At 45.0% G+C, this 24,508-nt stretch overlaps 1 protein-coding gene across 4 annotated transcripts in view; it reads right to left on the bottom strand.

The window, feature by feature from the left end:
- Positions 1-10,338, bottom strand: part of FAM120B (family with sequence similarity 120 member B) — a 37,861-nt gene extending 27,523 nt beyond the window's left edge. For 2 of the 4 annotated variants that reach the window (XR_014154961.1, XM_081855845.1), the window contains exons 1-4: positions 10,275-10,338; positions 6,022-7,078; positions 5,577-5,754; positions 3,744-3,839 (exon numbers count right to left, since the gene is read on the bottom strand). Coding sequence is in view for 3 of the 4 variants with exons in the window: in XM_081855845.1 (XP_081711971.1) it covers positions 3,744-3,839; positions 5,577-5,754; positions 6,022-7,041 (1,294 nt within the window). In the remaining variant the exon portion in view is untranslated. The other 2 variants (XM_081855843.1, XM_081855844.1) reach the window with 2 other exon arrangements.
- Positions 10,339-24,508: the final 14,170 nt, after the last annotated feature.

Raw genomic sequence — 24,508 nt, 5'->3', positions numbered from 1 at the left:
TGAGTTAAGATGGTAACACATCTGCTTTTCCTTTTTATTTACAAACAGGAGTTGCATTCCTTTGGGTGAACCACTTGGCCATTATAAATGACTATAGTGTTGAGGTGTCAAACAGGGCGTGAAATAAATGTTTGTTTATTTGGCCAACAAAACTCTCTAACCAAATGGTGCTTTTGCCCAGGGAGACAAAACAGAAAATAAATATTTTGTCCATCACCCTCATGTTGGTTTTCTTGCATATATTCTCAGTGTGAAATTTCTGAAGAATGGCTTCTCAAATTTGGAGAAAATTGGTGCTTGAGCAATACCACTGAATGCAATTTTCTAGAAGCGTTTCAATTGCCCACAAATTGAGTAGTATGCTAGTTCAATGTCCCACTTTATATATATATATATTTATATATACTGCCATATTTCCAGGATACCCCCCCCAAAAAATTGATGAGTTTTTTTAATAAAACCCCCAAGATTGTTCAGCTTTATTTAGGAAATCCTGTAAGCTGTTGACCTTATTTTAGACACACACCCCCTTAGACTTGTATGAGAAAAATAATGAAAGTTCAATGAGTTCAATGGGTGTATTCTGCATAGCTTATCTGGATATTACTCAGACCGGGGAAAACTGAAAAGAGCGCCATAAAGACTCAGTGTGATAAACTTCCATTGAAATGAGTAAAGCCGGCAATCATTTAATGTTTTATAATACAATCCTAAGCATGTTTACTCCAAACTCTTAATAAGCTCGGTGGAGCTTACTTCCTAGTGAATATGGTAAGAACTAACTTCCAAGAAAACATGCAAAGGATTGCCCTAAATATAAACAAAAGTTGATGTAAATATGCCTGTTCCCAGTAAAGCCCTAATACGTCGTTTACAGTTCTGCAACAGTGATATTCTCTAAACTTGCAATCCATTTCTCTTTATATGTGTGCAGAGAGCAGAATTCTTATGGGAGTCAAACACAGGTCTTCCCCTTCAGCCCACTGTGCCTGAAGCGTGAGTACCATGGTTTGAACCTCTAGATGAGTGGACTTCCGGTCCTCTATTATGAAGATCTACAAACGGTTCTTTACCAAGGAGAGTGAATTGCCAGATATCTCAGAGCACACACATAATGTAGTGGCTTTCCCAACATAGCAACAGCATGAAGGGAGATGGTCTCCAAAACATGTGTTTTATTCTCATGTGCAGGCAATGAGAAAGAGGTGAGGTGGGGGACAGCCTATAGACCACCACCCTGTCAACACAACTAATCCATTTGAAGGTAGTCTAAGCACTCCTGCATCTCTCAAAAATACTATTCTTCAATCGTTCTTGACTAGGTTTTAACCTTCAAGTATAAGTTACCAACACCTACACAGATCCAAATGAAAACATACTTGAAACTTTTTGGAGAAAATTCACACATTTATAAAAGATCTGAAAAGGTAAACAGAGTAAAAACTGTGACACTATTGAATTATTCATTTCAATCATGCAAGATTTCATACCTATCTTTATTTTCCTTAAAAAAGAAATGTAGATGAAATACATAGGTGCACATTTATATATGTTCCAAAAATACTCTTTAAACAAGTAAACAGAATGTGACATTTGGTTTTACTAGCCTGACTTTGCATTTCAGTCAATAACCTCCTACCAAAGCATTTTTAGATTTGAAAGTGACACACTGCCAACCTCCTTATTTGGTGAGCTACAGATTGATGCTGCAGATAAAACTGACATGAAAGAATTTAAGGCATACAAATACGGACAGCTGATTTTTTTTAGAAAAATATTTGTTTTGGAACAGACCACTGAAAATAAACTTTGTAAGTTCTCCTTCCTTACTAGTCTGCACTGAAATAAAACAGCTTTTCATTACTGAATTGCTAGCAAATATGGTGCTATTACAAAGCCTTGCTTCCAGACATTTTTGGCTGAAATTTCTCATACTTCAACTCAGCCCAAATAATCCTTTTTACAAGCGAGTTTAGAGAGATGGATTGATGTCACTGCCTCTGCCCAAGAAGGAAACTCCTCCATCTTATGAGATGCAAAATTCTGTCTCCCAACTCTACGTCTGTACTGCTGGCAAGCAAGAAAAATGAGATGGAACCACTCTACACTTTCACCATGCCTGACCCCACTCAAAATTCAGTAGAGATACTTGATGACTGTACAGCTAACAGTACACACCTGCAGATCAGGTGACACACAGGTTCTTCAGCATTTGTACCTATCTAACATGTAACTAACCCAACAACATACTAGTGCAATGCAGAAACAGGCACAGTTCTTCTGTCTCAGCCACATTATTCAGCTAGAGCAGAATTTGGCACTGGGGTGCATTCACATCCTGAGTATATTATTTTCCTAGTGGTTATTTTGCTTCTTTCTCATCTGCACCATGTGATCGCTCCTCATATTTCCCTTCCCACCTCTTTGCAGGAATGCAATCAATGAATGAAGTATGAAGCTCACTCACTCTTGTTAAGAAAGTACCTATGCTGTCTTTTTCTATATTCCTTAACGTAACATAGGAGGCTGTCTTATACCAAATCAATCATTCATTCGTTTTATTTGTATGCTGCTTTTCCACACACAAAAATCATGCTCAAAATGGGATGCAGCAAAGGAAAAATGATGCATTTCAATCATACACCACAAAGGCAATAGCATATATAATAACATACTCCAAAACCACATTCCAATACTATAAATTTAATAATTTAAGAAGGCAACTTAACAACCTGCAGCATCCAACAGCAAAACTAACCACTGATCCATCTAGCTCAGTATTATCAATGCTGGCCGGTACTAGTTTTCCAGGGCCTTTCCCAGCCTGGAGATGTCAGGGATTGAACTTTCTGCATCTGCTCTACATTACAGTCCTTTCCCAATAACTTGGGGTGGTATTAAACAAAGTGTTACTCACAGTGGATTCTGTCTGGGTCTTTTTTCACATCTTCTCTGGAAATTGTGTTGGCTGCCATTTTTTAATTTTATTGCAGTGCTGTATTTCTGTATTTTAACCCGCTGAATTTTCATGGTTGATGTTTGTTGTTTTTAGATGTCGAAAGCCTCCCTGAGGACCTATCAAACCATTCTGGCAAGCTACATGTTTCTGAAATAAATGCATTTACGTAGGGTGGCTTTATCAAAGCTGTCTGGCTCTCTGAAACAAAATCATCTTAAATATCATTTAAATCCACACTGCATATACAGTGGTACATTGGGTTAAGTACTTAATTCGTTCTGGAGGTCCGTTCTTAACCTGAAGCACCACTTTAGCTAATGGGGCCTCCTGCTGCCACTGCACGATTTCTGTTCTCATCCTGAAGCAAAGTTCTTAACCCAAGGTACTATTTCTGGGTTAGCGGAGTCTGTAACCTGAAGCATCTGTAACCTGAAGCGTATGTAACCCGGGGTACCACTTTATTTGAAAGCAAAGTACTGTATTTTTTGCCCTATAGGAGCTTCTCCCCACCGCCAGCCCCACAAGCTTGGGGGACAACGGGGCAAGCCGCTGCCCCATGGAGGCTAGGGAGGCTGTCCCTGAAGGCAGAAGAGGGAGACGGAGTGCTCTGTCTCCCTCTTCTAGCTTGGGGATGGCTGCAGGGGGGGGGGATAAAATTTTTCCCCTTGATTTCCCCCCCAAAAAACTAGGTGCGCCCTATGGGCCGGTGCGCCCTATGGGGCGAAAAATACGGTATTGTGTATTTAGTTATCAATTTTCAATACAAAATGAAATTTCATTTTACCTGGGAGTTCCTTGGGTTGTACCAAGTCTGGTTGTTTCAGAGAATTCCCAGCGTACACAAACCACTCCTTTACTACAGGGTAGGTCCCATTGACATCTAAGGAAAAGAGAATTGGATCAATGAACCAATAAGAGAACTGACATTTTCCAATTGGAAGCATTTACTCTTTAAAGACACAAAAATACAGTGGTACCTTGGGTTAAGAACTTAATTCGTTCCGGAGGTCCGTTCTTAACCTGAGGGTACCACTTTAGCTAATGGGGCCTCCCGCTGCCGCCGTGTGATTTCTGTTCTCATCCTGAAGCAAAGTTCTTAACCCGAGGTACTATTTCTGGGTTAGCGGAGTCTGTAACCTGAAGCATATGTAACCTGAAGCGTATGTAACCCGAGGTACCACTGTATAGATAAAGGCTGCAATCCCATATCCAAGGAACCACTGTATTTAATACCCTAATTCTATACATCGCATAGATGTGATACGACAAGACAGACAGCAGTAGGCACTGACTTACCTACCTCGGCAAGCCATGTTAGCTATCGTGACAGTGTTAAATAGAAGTTGCAATCCCATGCTAGTTTACAACCATGTTTTGGATGTGGATGTTTGAACCAAGTTTCATAGTAGCTTTGAAGCCTTTAGGTTAGCATATCGTTAAACTGCCCCAGTTCTGCTTTCCCTGCTTGCTCCCATATTTTGTCAATTTGTTCGCAAACAAATGAAGTCTTCAAGACTCTCATATTTCTGCACGAGGCAATTCTTTGCAGGGAAGTCCCTCTGATATAGCAAGGGTGGAGAACCTCTGGCCCACAGACCAAACATGGCCTCCAGGCCTCTCCATTTGGCCCACAATCCTGTTTTCAGGAAGCCCCAACCACCTGTCCCACACCCGGCATCGCTATGTCAAGTGATTGACAGGTGGGTGGCCCTGCTCACCTGCCAACTTTGGCTTGGCAGGGGTGGAGGAGATAAAAGATCTGGCTCTCTGGCGAGGAAAGGCTCCTCACCCTGAGATACAGAACAACTGTCTAGCCTAGCAGGCCAACCACAGTGGCCAGGCAGATGCAACAATATACTGCACAGTCTGTATCTGTACTGGAACTATACTTCCCTGTTTTTATATTTGAAATTATTTTCAAATGTTTATTTTTTTTACATATGGAATTGTTTAAGTTGCTATCTATATATTGTAAGCTTTAAGTAAAAATAAATGGTTTGAATATTCTAAATTCTGTTTCTGTGTTGACTGGCCAATGACCTTACAGTTCAGCCTGAATAACTGGTTTTTATTTTTTTTTAAAGGAGGTAACACTTTGGGATCAATCCTCCAACCTAACTCACAATAGTTATTTCAACCCCTGAAGAAAACATTGCATTTTTTTCCAAACAACACAAACTTTCTGTGGTGTTTTTTTTTAAAAACATACAAAGCTAGTCTAAACATAACCGTTTTGCTCTGCTTTCTGATCATTAACAGCTTTCATGACTGTTTTATTACCACACTCGTGGGGGGAACTAATCACCTTAAAAGGTTCAAAAATGCACCAACATGTAAGTACACCCTGTTCTTATTCTTATTATTTCTAATGGCCTTCTCCTTACTAATTGCATGTAGAATGCCTACAGCATCAAGGCCTAAATTTCATACAGATGTGAGCCTCTCAAAAATGGATGTGGAGATTTCACATTTCAACAAAATATTTTGAGAAGCCTGTGAATAAAAATGTGACCCAGCTCACAATCTGGTGCCCTTCATATGTTTTGGACCAGAACGCCTTTCAGCCCTATCCAGTAGGACCAGTTACATTGCACTGAAATTCCAGCACAGCATTTACCTTTTGCAGACTCCAGCAGAAGAGAATAGATATGCTGACGGGCAGGGAGAAAGATAAGTGCCTGTCCAGGAAGCTCTGTATCATCTTCATCTTCCAAAGTGTTGCTGCATTCATCCTCTCCACTGCACATGAAAGCGTACGCACGACTTTCAGCTCTCACAAATTTTTCTTCAGCTATCTGTTCACAAGAGACCCAGATATATTATTTGCTTTCACTGCTGTCACTTGGTATTTGTGATTCTTTTCTGTTTTACAGCAGTAGGATGCCACAAAAGATTTAGCACAAGAGAAGGGCAAATGAGCTCCTCTCCAAAAAACAAGTGTCTTGAGGTAATAAAGCAAATGATAATAATACAATATGCATGTATCACACACGTGTGCATAAGTCCAAGGTACAACAGGGCATTCATAACTATACAAAAAGAAACTTCAAGGGCTTAATTACCTGCAGGATCTCCTGATCTAAACACAGGGGCACTTCTTGTTTGATTGATGCCACTGAGCAATGTGAGAAGTCACAAGGAAGCCATGGAGACTGCTGCCCAGGCAGGAGATAAGACTCTATCCCACTGCAAAGTAGGGATTTGTCTGATTCCAAAGGCAACGTTTCTGCTAAAGCTATCAAACTACCATATGAACGCGAAATAGATGAAATATAGTTTGCCACGGCTAGAATCATGCTACTCCTTTGATTAGAGCCCTGGATTTTTGCACAGTATGAAGCAACGCATTGATTCCGAAAACGTCCCATAACCTTTTCTGGTACTATGTCTGTGCCAAGGATGCAGGCAAGAAGGGGAAGATCTGTTGGATGGAGGCCCAACCTGCTGCAGAGATTCTGCCTTGAGAACATCACTGTATCTAGCCTGTGCAAGTGGAGCTCTTTGACGGAAAAATAGGGAGCAGTGTCAAAAATCAGATAGTCTGTGTCCTCTGCAAGAATCCCCATGCAGTTGTTATGTAGTGCATAAGACGCCACTTCATAGTCTGCCTCTCGCAGTGAACATATTGTCTCTTGACCAAGGGTCCTCAAGGCGGAGCGTGTAAAAGTAGCCAACCCAGATGGAATAAAGAACATTTCTCTCCCGGGCTGCTGCTTATAGGTCTTGATGAACCGAAAGATCTTGGCTATTTCTTTGCCATTATCCAATCTCCGCCTAACCCATTCACTTCGCTTTTTCGGCTCCACCAAACCATCAAAGTAAAACACAAGTTTGATACCAGCTGCTTTAAAGGTGTTTATGAAACAATCCAATACAGAAAAATATTCACGCCACTGGCCACCACAAACCCACGATTCTGCTGTGTACCACTTTCGAATACAACACATGGCATCTACCACAAGGACAGGAGTAGACCTAGGATACTTGCTGCGGTACTCTCCTGCCACTACTTTCAGGTTTACCGCTGTACATGCACCGGGACAGTCATTGGTTACAAATGAATGCAAGCCTTTAACGCCCATATTGCAGCGATACGTAAAATTCAGTTTCTTCAAGAACCTAAAGAAACGAAACACATAAACAGTAAGACAAATCATTCTGGGGACAATTTCAATAAGGAAGGCTACCGTAAGAGGGGTGCAAGAAACGCCACACAAATCCACAGAACTGTCAAAGAGATCCATCAGCAAAAGGGTTGCTCTTCCATGGCATGCAGTGGATGCAACGCATCTGGATCCCTGAGAGAAGGGACTGAAACAAACTTTCATCAATAACAGTTGGGGTCCAAAGAACCATCCAACTTTTTCCACATATCCAAAGAAGGTTAAGACTTGTCTTTCCCAAATGGCATCCTTAACTTTTGAAAGTGGAAGCTTTTGAAACTGGTCAGACTTTTGAAAGCAATTTGGTGATTTGGCATGGAGGATTTGCATGCCAAAAGTGGCTCTCTGGATCTTGGCCCATGTCTTTATCGTATCTCTGTCTCGGTTTCTTTCTCCCCATTGTACCCTTGCCACCAGCTGAAGGTAGAAAACCATCCTTCAGCGATAAGACCTAGCTTCTCACCCCACCTTTTAATGTTTGACATGTAAGCTAAATCTGGTGCACACACAGCCTTTTTCGTGGGTGCAGCCAGGATTTATGTTGGGGGGCAGGCTTTATGATAGGGTGACAGAACCTTTGTTAGTTACATTCTTTTGATTTACTTGATTTGGCGGGGGGGGTAGCTGCCCATGGTCTTTTTGGGTTGCACCCCATGATGGCATTAAGCAAGCAGTGCTTCCACTCACAAAAAACTGGACAACTGATTTTCACTGGCACTTCCTACACACTGCGCCTTTTAAATAGTCAGATAGATGCTTAAATAAATTAAATTACATGATTAAATTCATGGGCTCACAATGAGATGATATAAGTACTGTAATTGTATAAATACCAGAGGTACAGTCTCCTATCATTCAGGAGGAAAGAAGTGTTTCCAAAATGCATATGGGAAATCAGAAAAGTGAAATTTGAACTAGCCATGATATAAAAAGAACCTCCCTTAAAAAATGAACTTTTATCTGCAATCCTACCCACACTAAGTAATAAGCCTAATTGAGCTCAATGAGACTTACCTCTGAGATGTGCTTTTCTTCTAAAAAAATGTTTAGGGGTACTCTCATTTTCCTACTCATATTGAAATACTGCCCCTCAATGAGGCCAAACTTAGATTCACAAATGTTTAGGGGTATGCGTACCCCTGCGTACCCCCAGAAAAAAAGCACTGCCTCTGAGTAGTATGTGCAGGATTACACAGTTAATAATGCAAGACTTTAGCTTCCTTTTTTACATTACTGAAAAGAAATTTCCCTTATTTCTAACACAAACAGTGACGAAATACACTGCAAGTTTTAATTAGGCTGGTGTCTATCTTTCGCACGACTGATTTCTCACATTTTCAATTACAAAGCACCTACGAAGTGTTATATTCAGTACATGCTACTAAAATAAGGTGATTGTGGATTGCTAATTTTCCATTTTAAAAGCTGGCAGTGGGTTTACTTTCTAACTTCATAGTTCAAAAACCCCAGCCCTTCATGTGCAATTTACAAGTTCCTTTTCATTGTAACACCAGAATATATTACTAAAACAGTGCAATGTCTACTCAGAATTAAGTCCCACTGAGTTCAATGGGACTTTCTCCCAGGCAAGAAGGTATAGGATTGCAGCCCAACACAATCTAAAACTAACATGAAATTACTTTTTCAGAGATGCTACTGAATGCCCTTCCTCGGGTGCACAGATTTATCTAACAGCCGCTGTAGCTTCTTTCCCAGTTAAATGAACACTCCCTGACAATTCTAAGTTTTGCTATAACAAGCTTAACTGAGGCCTGAAACCTTGTGCATAAAAGAGATTGGAAATTAAATACGGGCATATTTAAACTCTTCACAGAGCTGTGTCCAATGTTTCAGCTCATCATCACTAAAATGTCTCAAATACCTACAGAAACTACTATCATATAACTCCCGGTGACCTGAAACGGTGAAGGTGTGAGTGTCCTCCTCTCCTGCCTCCCTTCCCTCAACCCAAATTTTCTCACACCCTCTCCTTTTTGGAGGATCCCTGGTAGGAAAAAAAATGCAAATTGAGGGAGAAGGCAGTGATAATGTCCTATGGACAATGGAGAATTAATGGAGGCAACAGGAAGCTTACTATCCACACCAGTGCCGGATTTACGTATAAGCTAAACAAGCTATAGCTTAGGGTCCCCTCTCTTGGGGGCCCCCAAAAAATTTAATGAAAAAAACCCTGGATGTAAATTTCCAAAATATATGATAAAAAACAAATAGAATAAAACCTACATACAGCAACAGTGTTTTGTGTTGTGTAGGCTCCTATGTAGTAGGCCCCGCCTGCTAGCCTGCTCCCTAAAATAAGGTTACCAGACGTCCCTTTTTCCTGGGGACAGACCCAGATTTACAAATTAGTCCCCTGACAAAATCCATCTACACTGATACCTCTAGTTGCAAACACAATCTGTTCCAAGGTGCCGTTCGCACCCCAAAAAGTCCGCAACTAGAGTGGCGCTTCTGAGCAAGCGTGGAGCGCGATAGAGCACTTCTGCGCATGTGTGAAGCGCGCAAAACGCTTCTGCACACACATGCAGCGTTCGCAAGCCGAAAAGACGCAACATGAACCTAACGCAACACGAGGTATGACTGTATTCAGTAGGAAGTTGAAAAGGGTCCCCGGATTCATTGAAAAAAAATCTGGTACTCTTACCCTAAAATATCACTGGTTTGCTCATTTCTAGATATAGGGTGCCTACATTCTGCATGTGCAAATGGCCATATGTGCAAATTACCATATATTCAACACAAAAAACAGCCGCAATTTGTTGTTGACAAAGGACAGCTGGACATATAAAGGGCCCAGTTACCTTCAGTAGCTTAGGGCCTCATCAACCCTAAATCCGTCCCTGATCCACATTAAGCAGTTATGGATGAGCTCTTGATGCTGCTACCTGTGAAAGCAGCCTATATTATGACAAAGTGGCAGATAAGAAGGACTGGCACTGCCAAAGACCCCACTATGAATATCCAGTCCCCTAAATGGAGGTGGCACAACCTCTCAACAGAATTCCTTGTCTGAGAGGCTCACCAGGCCACCTGACTGTGCCCTTTTCTGGGCGCGTACAGGCAACGACCTGCGTTGTGCCTTAAGGAGAGAAGCCACCCGCCCTCGCCCTCGCGCTGACAACGCCACTAACCCGCCTCCACGGCCGCCTCGGCTGCCTTTCGTACACCGACGCCAAGGGGCTACGGGCTGCACGCGTCTCTTGCGAAACTTCCGGTTCCCGGTGGCCTTTCTCAGAAGCCATATGCGGGGAAGAAAGACGTCGGAAATTTACGCAAAGCCTCACACAAAGGGTGAGGCTCTCGGTGCTTTAAAATAACTGGACCCTTTACGAGATGGAGGTATAATATACGCTGTGAAATAAAAGGGCGCTGGCGTTTTATTTCAGCCTCGGCGTGAGTGCTCCCCTCTTCTACGCCTCACAGAAATCCCGGAGAGAGACGTTAATTGTGAGAAAGGTTTTGCCTACAGGATTTCAAAGTAATGTAACCTATACGCTCCCCTCTGGTTCCAGTGCAGGTCATACCCCGCCCCCAAAACAGAGAAACCAACAACAAGCGATCCAGGGTTAAAAGGATATGGGGTGGGACAGGAACCCCATGTTGGCATTCAGAAATGCGGGACAACCACAACAGGTACACGCCCATTCCGCCCCCAGCCATGCAAATTTAGGGGTGGGGTAGTATTTCTGCATCTTGTGCAGCCTTGGGAAGGAACACTTTGGACTATTGCATGGGTAGACAAACTAAGGCCCCGGGGTCGGATCAGGCCCAATCGCCTTCTCAATCCGGCCCGCGAACAGTCTGGGAATCAGCATGTTTTTACATGTGTAGAATGTGTGCTTTTATTTAAAATGCATCTCTGGGTTATTTGTGGGGCATAGGAATTCGTTCATTATTATTATTTTTCAAAATATAGTCCGGCCCCCTCCACAAGGTCTGCGGAACAGCAGACTGGCCCCCTGCTGAAAAAGTTTGCTGACCCCTGGACTATTGCAATGCCCTCTACGTGGGGTCACATTTGAAGTGACTCAGAAACTACAACTAATCCAGAATGCGGCAGACTGGGAGCGGACGCCAGGACCATACAACACCAGCCCTAAATGATCTACACTGGCTCCCAGTATGTTTCCAAGCACAATTCAAAGTGTGGGTGCTGACCTGTAACAACCTAAATAGCTTTGGCCCACCAAAACTGTTGAGCTTTTTTTTGGGAACAAACCCAAATTGTTGAGCTTCTTGGGGGAAACCTCCACTGCTTTGCCATACACCTGGGTTTGGGTTTTTCCTGGCATTTTGCCCCCCTAATGCCCTTTTTACACCCGAAAACTGGAACATGTCAGGAATTTTCCTGATGTGTGGCAAGCCTAAGCAGACACTGAGGTCCAGCGCCGAGGGCCTTCTGGCGGTCCCCTCACAGCGAGATGTGAGGTTACAGGGAACCAGGCAGAGGGCCATCTCAGTAAGTGGCACCCACCCATCAGATGTCAAGGAAATAAGCAACTATCTGACTTTTAGAAGACATCTGAAGGCAGCCCTGTCTAGGGAAGTTTTTAAATGTTTGATGTTTCATTGTGTTTCATTCATGTTTCATTCTGTTGAGATCCGCCCAGAGTGGCTGGGGCATCCTAGTCAGATGGGCAGCATATAAATATTATTATTATTATTATTATTATTATTATTATTATTATTATTATTATAAACCTTTCCCTGGTTCAAGCCCAACTCTGGATCTGTAATGCCAGCACATTAGGCCAACACATTTCTGGCGATCCCTTTGAACCCGCTGACAGGGCACAGCATCAAACACCCCACTCATGTGTAGTCCAAAGTAAGCACCACAGGGCTTGACAGGGCTGGGTTTACTCCCAGGTAAGCGTGCGGAGGATTACAACTACGCAGCCCGATCCTATGCATATATTTACATGCAAGGAACATCTGCCAAGTTTAATTGAGCTTGTTCCCTGGAAAGGCATGTTTAACAGCCCGTGTGAGCCGATTTGGTGTAGCAGTTAGACTGTTAATTAGGCATAGGACCTAGGAGAGCAGGATTCAAATCCCACCTCAGTCATGAAGCATAGCAAGTGACTTTGGACCAGCCACTGCCTCTCGACCTAAACTACCTTGCAAGGATGCTGTGCGGATGAAATGGGGGAGGGGAGAGAGAAGAAGAAGCATGCATGACCCTTATAGAGAATATAAGTATCACCATATATAAACAGATGGATACTCAGAAGACTGCTGTGAGCAGACACAGGGCTGCAGCCTTCCGCAGCAAAGTGAGACCCGCTTACTCCCTAAGCAATTGCAACAACAGGAACTGGCACTTCTGCCACTATTTAAGACCATCTCTGTGGGGTTAGACCAAAGGCTTCTCTGTTCTCACAGGGCTCAACAAGATGTCCACAGGAAGCCCCCAAACAGGAAGCCCCTGAGTGCAGCAAGGACCTTCCCTCCCCACTTGGGAGTCTCATCAACCAGCATTTAGAGGCCTACAGCCTCCTCCGACAGTGGACATGGAAATAGCTGCCGTGGCTAGTGGCCACCGATTTGAACAGCATTTATAGAATCATAGAACTGTATAGTTGGAAGGGGGGACCCTGTGGGTCATCTAGTCCAAGCCCTTGCAATGGAGGAATTATGCCCAGCACCATGCCAGAAGCTGAGAAGAGGAAGGAGCCCAAATTACGATTTATGCTTCAATTATCATTGATAAAACAACTCTTAATTTTTCTGCTGCCTCCCTGTCCAGCTTCCTCCTCTCACCACTAGGCCGGCTGCCTTTTTTCCTACTTAAAACACCTCCAGTTCTATTCTGACAGGCAGCGAGGGAAGCAATTTCACGAAGGGAAATACAAAATCATGTTTCCCCCCTCCCCCTTCCTTCCCGAGTAGAGTATAATTCTGCCAAAGCACTGGAACGGAAAAGCACCTCTCTCTCTCTCTCTCTCTGCCCCAAAGGTTTACTACAATCCCCGTGTATTTCCTTTGCTCGGAATACAACGGCGTCTAATGGCAGCCTGAGGTGAGCGCTGCGTGGAGCCCTTTCACTAATGAGCTATCTCTTTGCGATAACGCCGGCGCCGCTTGGGAAAAGCGTGGTGAGAGAGCTAGAGAGCGCCGCATACACTATCCCGCTCGCGATTTCTGCCGCGTCCTTTTTTTCTTATCTCTATGGTTCTTCCCGGACCGAGAAAGTGCGGGAGTCGTCCACGTGACCTCCCGCGGCCGGAGTCTCTTCCACAAAGTCGGCGCCGCCCTCGCCGTGAAATAGAGGCGGAGCCGAGGGAGCCGAGGAAGCCTCGAAGCGTAGAATGAATGGCAGAGCTGGAAGGGAGGGGGTCCCGTGGGGTCATCTAGTCCCACCCCTTGCAATGCAGGAATCTCAGCTAGATCATAGGATCGTAGAGGCAGAAGAGGAGGAGAATGGCAAAGAGAACTTGCTTAGGACAGGATGGTAATACACACAACTTGCGCAAATTTGAAGCCTTCTCCTTTTGCAGGGCTGCTTATTTATCATTTGCTGCCGCAGTAAGAGCACAAGGCCATCTCACGTGAGGCTTTGACACTGAGGGGTCCTTGCATATGCTCTGCTACAACTTATACCGCCCCATAAATCTTTTTCATCTTCTATATGTTTCATACCCCTCTTAATTTCTCCCTGTGGGTTTTCTCTCCAGTTGAAATGAAAGAGAAATGTTTATATTTCTTCCATCCTTGATTAATCCTTGATTAAAAGCAATATTGTCTACTGTTGTCATTCCTTAATACCAAGTGTACCCTATAGTTAATGTTCGCAAATAATCACGCTTCATGCTAATTTGCTTCTTTTTCTATCGAAAGGCAAACTTTTTTATGTCTTCTTTCTGTTTGCTAATTGCTAAGGCAGGGGACGTGGGGCAATACTATTAAAACTATAGGTGTCTCCTTAAATGTTCAATGAAATTGTTTTTAAAGATTTGTTTAAATGTCCCTCCCCTTTTCATCATCATCAACAACAACAATACTACCCTATTTTTGCTTCTGCGGCTTCTTTTTTTATTGAGAATCTTTTCTCTGTGTCTCTTTCTTGGAGTTGGGCTTTAAAAAGATGGTTTCCTAGCAGCAGAATGTAGAAGGCCCATTCATATTACAATGGGCAGAGAGGAAAGAAAGAGGCTGGTTTGTTTAAACTGCTTCTGTCTTCATTCACAGCCTGATATCCATGGGCATTGTGCCGGCTACAATAGAACTAAAGGACGTATTGTGGCCGAAAACAAATCAAAACAGAAGAAGCAATGATCAGAGAAAAGAGTCATGCAACAAAATTGTCCCCAAAATCGAAGTCTTACATCTGAGATTTATGTTACCTTTTTGCTGCTTGGCCTATTGACCAGTGTTTCGAATAACCACTAGAGTTTAATAAACAAAGCCTCACATGGGAACTTTCATGATCATTTGCAAAAGGCAGAAAAGATGCAGCCAGGGTAGTGGGGTTTTTTTTTGTTCTTTTACCATTGTCCTCCTGGCCTTGCAAGAGTTTTGCATGGAAGAAGGGCACCGGTGGCTTTCCTTTAGCAGTGAGTCACATATGCTAAGTTTACCAAAAAAAAAATTAACTGGTTTGGGGCCTAAAAGATGCCCTCTTTCTCTCTCACGGACACATATATATGCACCATAAGTCTGGATGATGAGCTCCTCTCTGAAGTTCTCTGGCGATCACATGACCTACTTCAATCCGATAGGCAACAGGTGGAAGCTTGAATAACTTCACATATTTTTTTCCCGGGGGGGGGAGGGGGGAGGGAAGGGGGCTCGATGGGGAGCCAATTGGAGGATTAGATCAGATGTTATTGCCAGTGGAAAAAATTAAACAGAGCAGTGCTCTGGGGAACACAGATTAATATATTTAGTGACTTTGCGTACACAAAGGCTTACCATTGTAACCACGTCTGAATGCCTGTGAATAGGATGGAACATATGCAGCCTGCCACCGCAGGTGCCCACATCTGTTATTCCCCAGGCAGATGCTCGCAGGGGGAAAAGGGGGAGCCCAGTTCAAAAGTAGGAGATCTGCTTCATCCCCAAACTCTTCTTTCACAACCACTTTCTGGAAAATGCTTGCTTTAAGTAAAATGCGTGGGGTGGGGGTGGGGAGAGATAAGAAGGAAGCGCTTAATAGGAAATCATATATTTGAAACAGAATAGAGCTGCACAAGAGACAGAAGGAAAAGAGACACGGCAGATAACAAGCAGCAAATACGTGGCTTTTTCTAATGCTGCATTCGCTTATTTTGCAAACAGTTCCACTGGGCTCTGCAGGACTTGCTTTCAAGCAAATCTATTTAGGATTGAGGTGTTTTGAACTGCTGATTAAATCCAAGGCCTTAAAAGAGCTGATACAAAATTTGAATGGTGGTTAACCATAGTAATACAGTAAACATACTGTATTTTTCCATGTATAAGACCAGGGTTTTTTTAACCAAAAAATTAGGTTGAAAATTGGGGCTCGTCTTATACACAGGTAGTGCTGAGGGTTGTTTTCTTAATTTGGAGTCCCCCAAAATAGGGGGTGTCTTATACATGGGGGCATCTTATACACTAAAAAATACGGCACTTTGGAATGCAATTGATAATTGGCGTTTCAAGGCAGATGTCTAGCTGGAAATGAGACGGAGACATTTTATTACTTAATAAAATATTCCTAGACATTTTATTTACTAAAAGATTTATGTACTGCTTTTGACATATGTACCAAAGTAGTGTACATAAACTACACTGAAGTGTTTTTTGTCAGCGACAAATGTTAATATTAAATCTTTAGATGGAATTATATGGCAAGCAGAGCATGTAACCCCTGTCTCATTCATCCTTATTAGGGTGTCTGGGGTGTATTACTTTATGGTGTCAGGATTCAAGCCCCAACCTGCAACCTCTTACACAGATACAGGGGTAATAGTGGCAGTTACTTTTGAAAGAGAGGAACTCTGCACATGCTTGGAGGAATATTGCAGTGTTCTACGTACCAACAACAGGTCCCAGAGCCAAATTAAGGGACTTGTGCCCACATTATTTTAAAGTAAGCGTCACTGAATTCAAGTGAGGTTCACTTCCAGGTAATCAAGGATAGGAGCCAACTGCATTGTTTGTTTAGTTATTTATTTGAAATATTTAAACCTACCTAGTGACTGAAGTTCTCAAGGCTGTTTACAATGCATTCAAGATACACTGAAACAGGCAGTCAGCATATTAAGAGTCCTGGGCACTGGACTGGCTCGTGCCTTGTTTGCTTCCAGGGAAAAGGCACACGTTGGGCAAAAATATTGCTGCTTAATAGCCTGGTTCTTTCCTTGAAAGTCCTGTTGGACAAACGGCCACTTCTGAGTCAACATGCATAGAGGATGTGGCTGAAGCACATAGTTGAAATGATGGAATTGGCTACTGTGAGTTGTAGTAATGACCTGTGGGGAAAGCACTGTTCCATTCCTTTTTCCCCTCTCCTCCCTCCCAGGCATTGGGCTGGCCACTATGAGAACAGAGTGCTGCACCCTTGAACTGCTCCAGCAGGGCTCTTTTGATGTTCTTCTGTTCCACTGGTTATAATGGGACTTGCTTCTAAGCCAGTGGTTAAAATAACAGTCTTCCTTGCAGAGCATCAATTGCATCCCCCACCCCACTGTTCTGAGCCATGAAGGCCGCTGCAAAGAAACCATCTCTGTCCACCCATTAAGAGTCCTAAGCACGCAGCAGGCACTGTGTTCTCATTCCAGCCACCATGTACTGCTTTTCTGCATGGGTGTAAGGATCAGGCCCAACCTCACGTCACCACTTAACACAGCCCATGACATCACTCCATTCTCTCTAGGCAATGAATGGCTGGTCCTTTTGTTGTTCTAATCCTGTTCTCTTTGCCTTATGCAAAACTGGTTAGTTTTGTTTTGCATCCAGGGTGGAAAAGGGCAGTTCCAATATTGCCTTGCTCTACAGCCACAATAGCCAGCTTCACACCGTTTAAATGTGGCACCAAAGAGGAACGTTTAGTGGGAAACAGAAATACGTCATGACAGCAAAAGGATTTAAGTGTTTGGAAACTTGTGCAGATCCGTTTCAGAGTAAACAAGACTAAAATTATTTGTTTCTGTTAGAGGGAGTTTTGCAAAATGGTTTTTTACTTTTACTTAGACTGATCCTAAGCATCTTGGAAGAGAATTGATCCTTGTTTCAACCACTTACTTTTGGGATAGGGCCTTGTTGTGGGTACATTTTTACATGCCCATACTTAGAATATAATTTGTAATGCATATTCAATAGGGTGTCTTGAATAGTCTGCCTTTTAAAAAAAGGTAACACAAATGTAAAACCAACATGGTCTAGAATGTCTGTTCATTGACAAACTTTTTTTCTGCCTTTTATCTCACTTTAACAATATTCACATGTGCCTGAGAGTAGCTTCAGGTGGGCTCAAAGGTGCTTTGGTGTCAAGTGTGAAAATTCCTTTGGTATTTTTGCTTGAACAGACTAAAAGCATTTTCACACATGACACCCTAAAAATTGCTTTTGAGATCCTCTCACTATTTGTGCGCATATTATTAATGCAGGACAGAAAGCAAAAGATGGACCATTTAAATTATATGTTGCCTTGTTGGAAAAACAATCAAAAATATATCTATATATATTTATGTGTTTGTGTGTGCCTATTTGTGTGTATATCATGTAGCCACTGTTGGTTTAACATTCACATTGCAAAGACGGGAAATGCAAAAAAACCCCACAAAACTTTTGTCCTTTCGTATGACTTGCATGAAAGTTCATGATTGCTTTCCAGGAATTAAACTCAGGATTGAATTTAGTAACATTTTTTTAAAATGGCTTATAAATTTCTTCCTATGTCCTTTGTTTATGTGCATTTCAAAGGGGTGGTAATCAAGACAATTGGCTGTGGATTACTTATCCTTTAATAACAGCCTCTTGTGGTTTTTCCCTTCCATAAGATGACAAGTATGTGAAAGGGGCCAAGGCTGAATATTTGACCATCCTGATCATGAGTAGGAGAGGAGGTTAAGACAAGATGAACTGGAAGGTAACCAGTCCGCATTCAGTGACATTGAATATGCATCTTGGTTACTGCATGATAAGAAATCCAGAGTAAACGATACGGCGATACAACACCTGCCTCAAAGCCCCACCTTTTCATTGTGACAGGTCAGAGGAAGGATTATTTATGACTACTTGGTGGTGAACAAAATGCACTCTACACACACTAGGATTACAGTGGTACCTCAGGTTAAGTACTTAATTCGTTCCGGAGGTCCGTACTTAACCTGAAACTGTTCTTAACCTGAAGCACCACGTTAGCTAATGGGGCCTCCTGCTGCTGCTGCGCTGCCGGAGCACAATTTCTGTTCTCATTCTGAAGCAAAGTTCATAACCTGAAGCACTATTTCTGGGTTAGCGGAGTCTGTAACCTGAAGCATATGTAACCTGAAGCGAATGTAACCCGAGGTACCACTGTACTTCCTCTCATATCAGAATACTGAGGCCTAACTTGAAGGACGGGTTCCACTAGCTAGAATCCAGGCTTGTGTTCACACATGCTTATTTCTCACTGAAACGTCAGGCCACGATTTGCACGTGGGAAAGTCGCATTGCAGAAGTGGTGGACTGAGAGGACAGATGTTGTGTCTTGTCCCATGTCTTGTCCCAGAGCTGATCGCCTGCTTTTTGTTCTTTTAAAAGGACTCCACAAACCCCCTCCACTAACTAAACTCAACCCTCCTTTCTGATGCGATAGCTTACTCAGGAGATACTTTAAGCTCAGGCGAATCCCGAAATAATAATAAAAGAAGCCGGCCCCGCCTTCAATCTGAAATGGTACAGCTCAGAATTCTACCGCTGCCTAACGCGTGGGAGGGCGCCCATCCTGCCCTCCCGGCGCAGTTCTTCGTGACCCAATGGGCTCAGTTCACGCTTCCCCGGAGCGAAGGTTTCCTCTCCCCGCCCACGCGGGGGAGGGAGAAGGGATGCGCGCGCATCCCGCGGGGATCAGCTCTGAACCTTTGGTCGTGTGGATGCTGTAATTCAGGGACGTCGTCCTAGACACGTGTCTCTCAATTTCTTTTGGCGACCCTGCGGGGAAATCTTACGTTGGGGAGCTATGGGCTCCCTCGTTCTCTCTCTAATCTCCTCGGCCCATCGCGGCTGGCTTTATTTGCACTAAGGCCCCGGCAGATGTTCCCTGGGCAGACATCGGCACGCGACTGACCTCAGCCCCTCGCAAGAATATTCAACCAATAATCCTTTCCAGTTCGAGGAGGGAGGCTAGGGAGAAGGGAGGCAGGGGAGAGGCAGCAAGAGGAGAGCACTGTCCCCTTGTCCCAGCAGATCTCTAGCAGCCAAAACGTCCAAGATACCAAAGGGCGAGGGGGGTTGGCGGGGGGGGGGAGAGAGAGAGGCAAAGAAAGAAATAACTCGGGTATAACCAAGGGGTAGAAACTGCCCCCCTTCCCCTCGAGTGAGCGTCCCGGTCGGTCTTGGAGGCCTTTCTCTCCCCCCCCCCCACCTCATTTTCAATCAAGTCCAACCCCACATGTTGGGGCCACGATCAGATTTGCCCAGGGAAGGGGCTGGGAAGAGCAGCTGGCTGCAGCAATCTGATCGGAGAGACAAAGGAATGCCCCGTCGGTTCTGGGATCCCAGGTAAACACACACGCTTTGTGATGAAAATGAGAGGCGAGGAGAGGGCCGGAGCAGATGATTTGCGATTTGAAAAAGGGGGGGGGGAGAGAAAAGCGGAGGGGGAGGGGAGCCCCCGAGCTGCTGCTTATCTATCATCTGGCTTCTCTGTGTGCCAGCTGAGCCACGCGACTGGCCCTTTCTTATTCTAATCAGCACATGCCTTTGCAACTTTCGACAGACCTGCGGGAGAAACTTCTGAAGAATTAAGACTCCTCTCTTTTTAAAAAAAGGAGGAGGAAAGGCATGTTCCCAACATGTATGTTTGAGCAATAGTTCGGCTGGAACTGCCAGACTCCTCTTTGGACACCCCCCAAGCCCCAAACAAGCCGTCTCTGCTTTCCACCCACTTCATTTTTGTGTTGTGGTGTGTGAAAGGCTGGGGTTGCAATGGCACAAGTCTCAGGAGAGCAGGAGAGGAATCCTTTCCCACATTAATTCTCCGTGGCCTGCACATGCTAAGCAGAAGGGGGAGAGGTGGGGGGAGCAGGGAGGGGGCACTGGAGCGATGAGTAAAAACTGTTCCACGTTAGAAAAGGAAAAGAGTTTGTCTGGGCGCAAGAAATGACATTATAATTATATAAGAGTGATGTAGCTGCGCAGCTCGATCCAATGGAAGGCCCGCACTGAATGTAATGCCCCCTCCCCGTCAAAATACGTGTAGGATCGCAGACTGAACTCTGAGCGAGATTCGCTTCCCAGTAGGAATAAGGTCGGGCTGCGCCGCGCGTTTTCTTCGAATCCAAATGGTGCGCCCTCCGTTTTACCAACTGGGGCAGGTGTTTGCACACACACAAAAACAACTCACAGCGAGAGCCGTACGAGCTTCCGGAGGGGTCGAGTCTCTTCTTCCAAATCACACTCCTAGTCCTACACAGCATTCCTGAAGTTCATTTGCTCCCGGATCAAGCAGGTGAAAAGACGCCAGAGCTGATGGTGTCCAGAATCCGTTTTAGTGACACCTCACTTTAGGTTGATCGAGAGTTCCCCTTTGTCCTGCAAACCTTCATTCAATCCGGATTATTTGGGCTACAATCCTATACACACCCCTGAATTCAAGGGGACTCTAGGGAAGGCACTGCCACCCTATGATGCAGTTATGTAATTATATGCTCTGGATCTATAGGTTTTCATCTTAAAGAATGTCTATTGCTTTGCTTTTTTCAGAATAGGTAAATTAACCCTGATGAGTGGTGGGGTTCTTCCTGTCCATTCTGCTCCCAGAAATCTGTCTTGACTGCATCACTGAGGTGACCATTCACCACGGAGAAGTGGGCAGGGGGTTATTCCGCATTTGTGGAGTCGGAATAGGCTCGTGTGATATTTCAGGCGGCTAACGGTTCTTCCGTGAACTTCTAAGCCAAACTTAAAAGCGCCCGATTTTTAACAAGGTGGAGGGGAAGCCCACCTCTGCTAACATGGGGCATTGTGTGGGACTCTCGGTGGCTTTTTCTTACCACAGAAGCACGAGGCTGCACCTCTGAATTGGCATCCTAGGCGTCTCCTCACCCCACCTGTGAGACAGGTGAGGTGGGGCGACGTCTCGGGGGCTGACCTAGAGCTTCCTCCACCGCCAGATCGGGTACCCACCACCAGGCGCATCCCGCCCCTCCCAGCCACACCCGAACCCAAGTGCAAAGGCGTGGCAAGACCTCGCCTGCCCGTCTAAGGCGCGACTGTTATGCATCTGGTGGCAGCAGCCTGGCATTTCCATCATTCAGTCTGCGCACCACTTATATTATTAGCATAGCCTATGGGTTGGTAGGAGGGAAGCAAATGCAGGCATGCAAAGCAAATGCATGCAAAGCAAATAACAGAATCGTAGAGCTGGAAGGGACTCTGAGGATCATCTAGTCCAACCCCCTGTAATGCAGGAATCATATACTCAGCTACTGAGCTAATACCCTTCCCAATAATAGTAATCATAATAAAAAAAAATTGTACCCCGCCCATCTGGCTGGGCCTCCCCAGCCACTCTGGGCAGCCTCCAACAAAGATTTAAAATACATTAAAATGTCACACATTAAAAACTTCCCAATACGTGCTCTCTCTCTCTGGTAAGCTGTTTTTATTTCAGTGAGGTTTTCTTGTCCCCCGCACCACAATTTGAACATACCAAACAAGGGGAGGGGCTATTTATTTATTGCATTAAATCCTACCATTCCTCCTGTGAGCTTCAACACATATCTTCCGCACCTCAGTCTCATCCTTACAGCAACTTTGTGGGGGATGTCAGGCTGAGAGAGAACAACTAGCTCAGGGTCGCCCAATTAGTTTCACGGAGCAATAGGGATTTGAACCTGCATCTCCCTTGTGCTCACCTGACTAGGCCACCTGACTGTCGCTGCTGCTGCTGCTGCAGAGAATCGACTAGCGTTATAATGAACCCCGATGCTGAGAGGGGAACGGGCAAGGATCCCCCTCACTCAGGTGACGTCGGCCTTTACCCTGAGTTTGCAACCCTGAGATCTGGACCTGTTCTGGTTCCACAAGGTATCCTTTCGGTCTGCATGCCTTCTCCCCCGTCAGGAGGGGGGGCGGGATCCAGAACGGCTCGTTTCGTGCCTTTTTTACTCAAGCGGCACCGAGGGGAGACTGGCAGGTGACACTGAGCCACGACAGACATCACATCGCGCAGACAAACGTCTCGCTTGACGCGCGTTCCGGTGGAGCCAGACAGTGGAGGCATTCGGCAACCAAATTGCGCACATGTACGAACTGGCCCCCTGACTATCGGATCGCTGGCCGGAGCCAGCCAGCTCGAGGGATTCACTGCCACAAGATGCGAAGGTGGTGGTCTCTAGCACCGACGTCCTGGAAACGGGGCGAGGCATTTGTGGGGGAGGGAAGGGCGCGACGGGGACCCTTGGTCTGCTCCAGCAGCCAGCAGGCCTGGGCTTCCATCGGAAGCCTTTTCTTCCCGCCGGAGTCCCCAAGCTGCTTAGGGTCCTGCCCTGGCGGAAGTTGCAAGGACCCACGGCGCTCTGCCCTCGGATCGCAATCACTTTCGAGATCCTCCCGAGCCAAAACGAAAGTTTCCCTAAGAAAAGGAAAAGCAGAGAAGCTTCTTCGAGCACAGAGAGCCGCAGCTTCCCACCCACGCATCCCACCCCCCTCCCACACACTTTATAATCCCATTTTTTTTATTTTTTTTTGCAGGGACAAATTCTCCTTGTCTCCCGCTAATGTCTCCTCCGCTGGCTAATGAGCTCGGCGTTGTACAGTAAATTTGCTGAGGAATCAAAAAGTATTTAAAAAGGGGTTGCGGCTCGGCCTTAATGAGGAAGGTAAGGATTTATGGCCTTTTCTGCTGCCGTCTTCCCAAGCGCCGCAAATAAAAACGACGGGGTGGGGTGGGGGGGGGATGAAGGATAAAGTCCATTCAACATACTTCTAACTTAAGCTGCCTTTGCTGGGTGGGGGGTGGGAGAGAGAGAGAGAGAGAGAGAAATCCTCCTCCGGGACTGGAAGTGTGAGAGAGGGGAGTATAGAGACACGCAGGAACTGGGAGTGAAAAAACGCCATTTGGTTCGGAGCAGATGGCTGGCTAGGGGGTTGATCGCGTCTAAAGGCGTGTCATCCCCCTTCAGCTCGAATCCCTGAGGGCTCCCCTTGTCTTCAAAATCAATGAAAATTAAAGCGCAGAGAAAGGATGAATGGTTAGACCTCGAGTCCCTCCTTTGTTCGGCCCAGCTACTGGTGGGCAGGAGTTAAACTACAACAGCCTCCTATAGAAACACTTAAGTTAAACAGTCTCCCCGTTAGCACAGCAGCATCTGAAAGATAAGGGGGGGGGGAGGACACACAAGCAAGGAATCGGGGCGGGGGGGGGGAGAGAGAGAAGGAGGAGGAGGAGGAGGAGGGGAGAGTCAAGAAAAGGAACTTTCTGCTTGATTTCCCCGATACAGAATCGCGTGGCATAAATTAAGTTGGAAGAGAATAAGCGCTTTGGGCAGGATTCTGACGGATTTTACGACGCCTTTCAGTTCCGCTTTGCGGGCCTAATCGAGAAATCTGCGCCGCGTCAGTTTAACAAATCCTTGAGAGCGAAGGGAGGGTGGTTAAAAAGATTCGGAGAGACTTTGGGGGTTCTTTGGGGAAGGGTGGGGGAATCCAGGGGAAAGGGAAGGGTTTCAGCCCCTGCGCGTGTTTAACTTTTGATTCCCACTCCTTCCAAAACAGGAATGTAAATGAGCGAAATCCCCCCCTCCCCACTCGCCTTTCCAAGCTGAATCTACAGTGGATCCTAAATCTGCAAATCCAGCAAAGGGAGAATTCCATCACCCGCTCCTTCTCTCCCTCCTCCCTCCCTCACAATGCTGGCAAATGCCTTAGAAAAAACTATGGGGAGCTTCTCTTGCGCAAGACATGAATGGGAATAAGGCTTGAGAAGTCTTTTAAAAAAATAGATTGCACTCCAGCCTGACTGATAGTTGGCAAGAGAATGCATTGGTTACACAGCTCAAGCTGGTGGGGTTATATACACATACACATTGTACTTCATCTCATTTGTGGTTCCCAAAGAAAGTGCAGTACAGAGGAATGGGGGAAGGCAGGGCATTATGGAACAGCATCTTACTGTCCTCTTGTCCACACCTGTCCATTCCTCTTGGTTGCTGTCCCAAGAGATAACTGCTGCAATGACTTCTGGAAATCT

Source organism: Podarcis erhardii (genome assembly GCF_964252035.2).
Source record: "Podarcis erhardii genome assembly, chromosome: 3".
Classification (NCBI taxonomy): Eukaryota; Metazoa; Chordata; class Lepidosauria; order Squamata; family Lacertidae; genus Podarcis; species Podarcis erhardii.
This window is presented reverse-complemented; position numbering and strand designations above follow the sequence as displayed.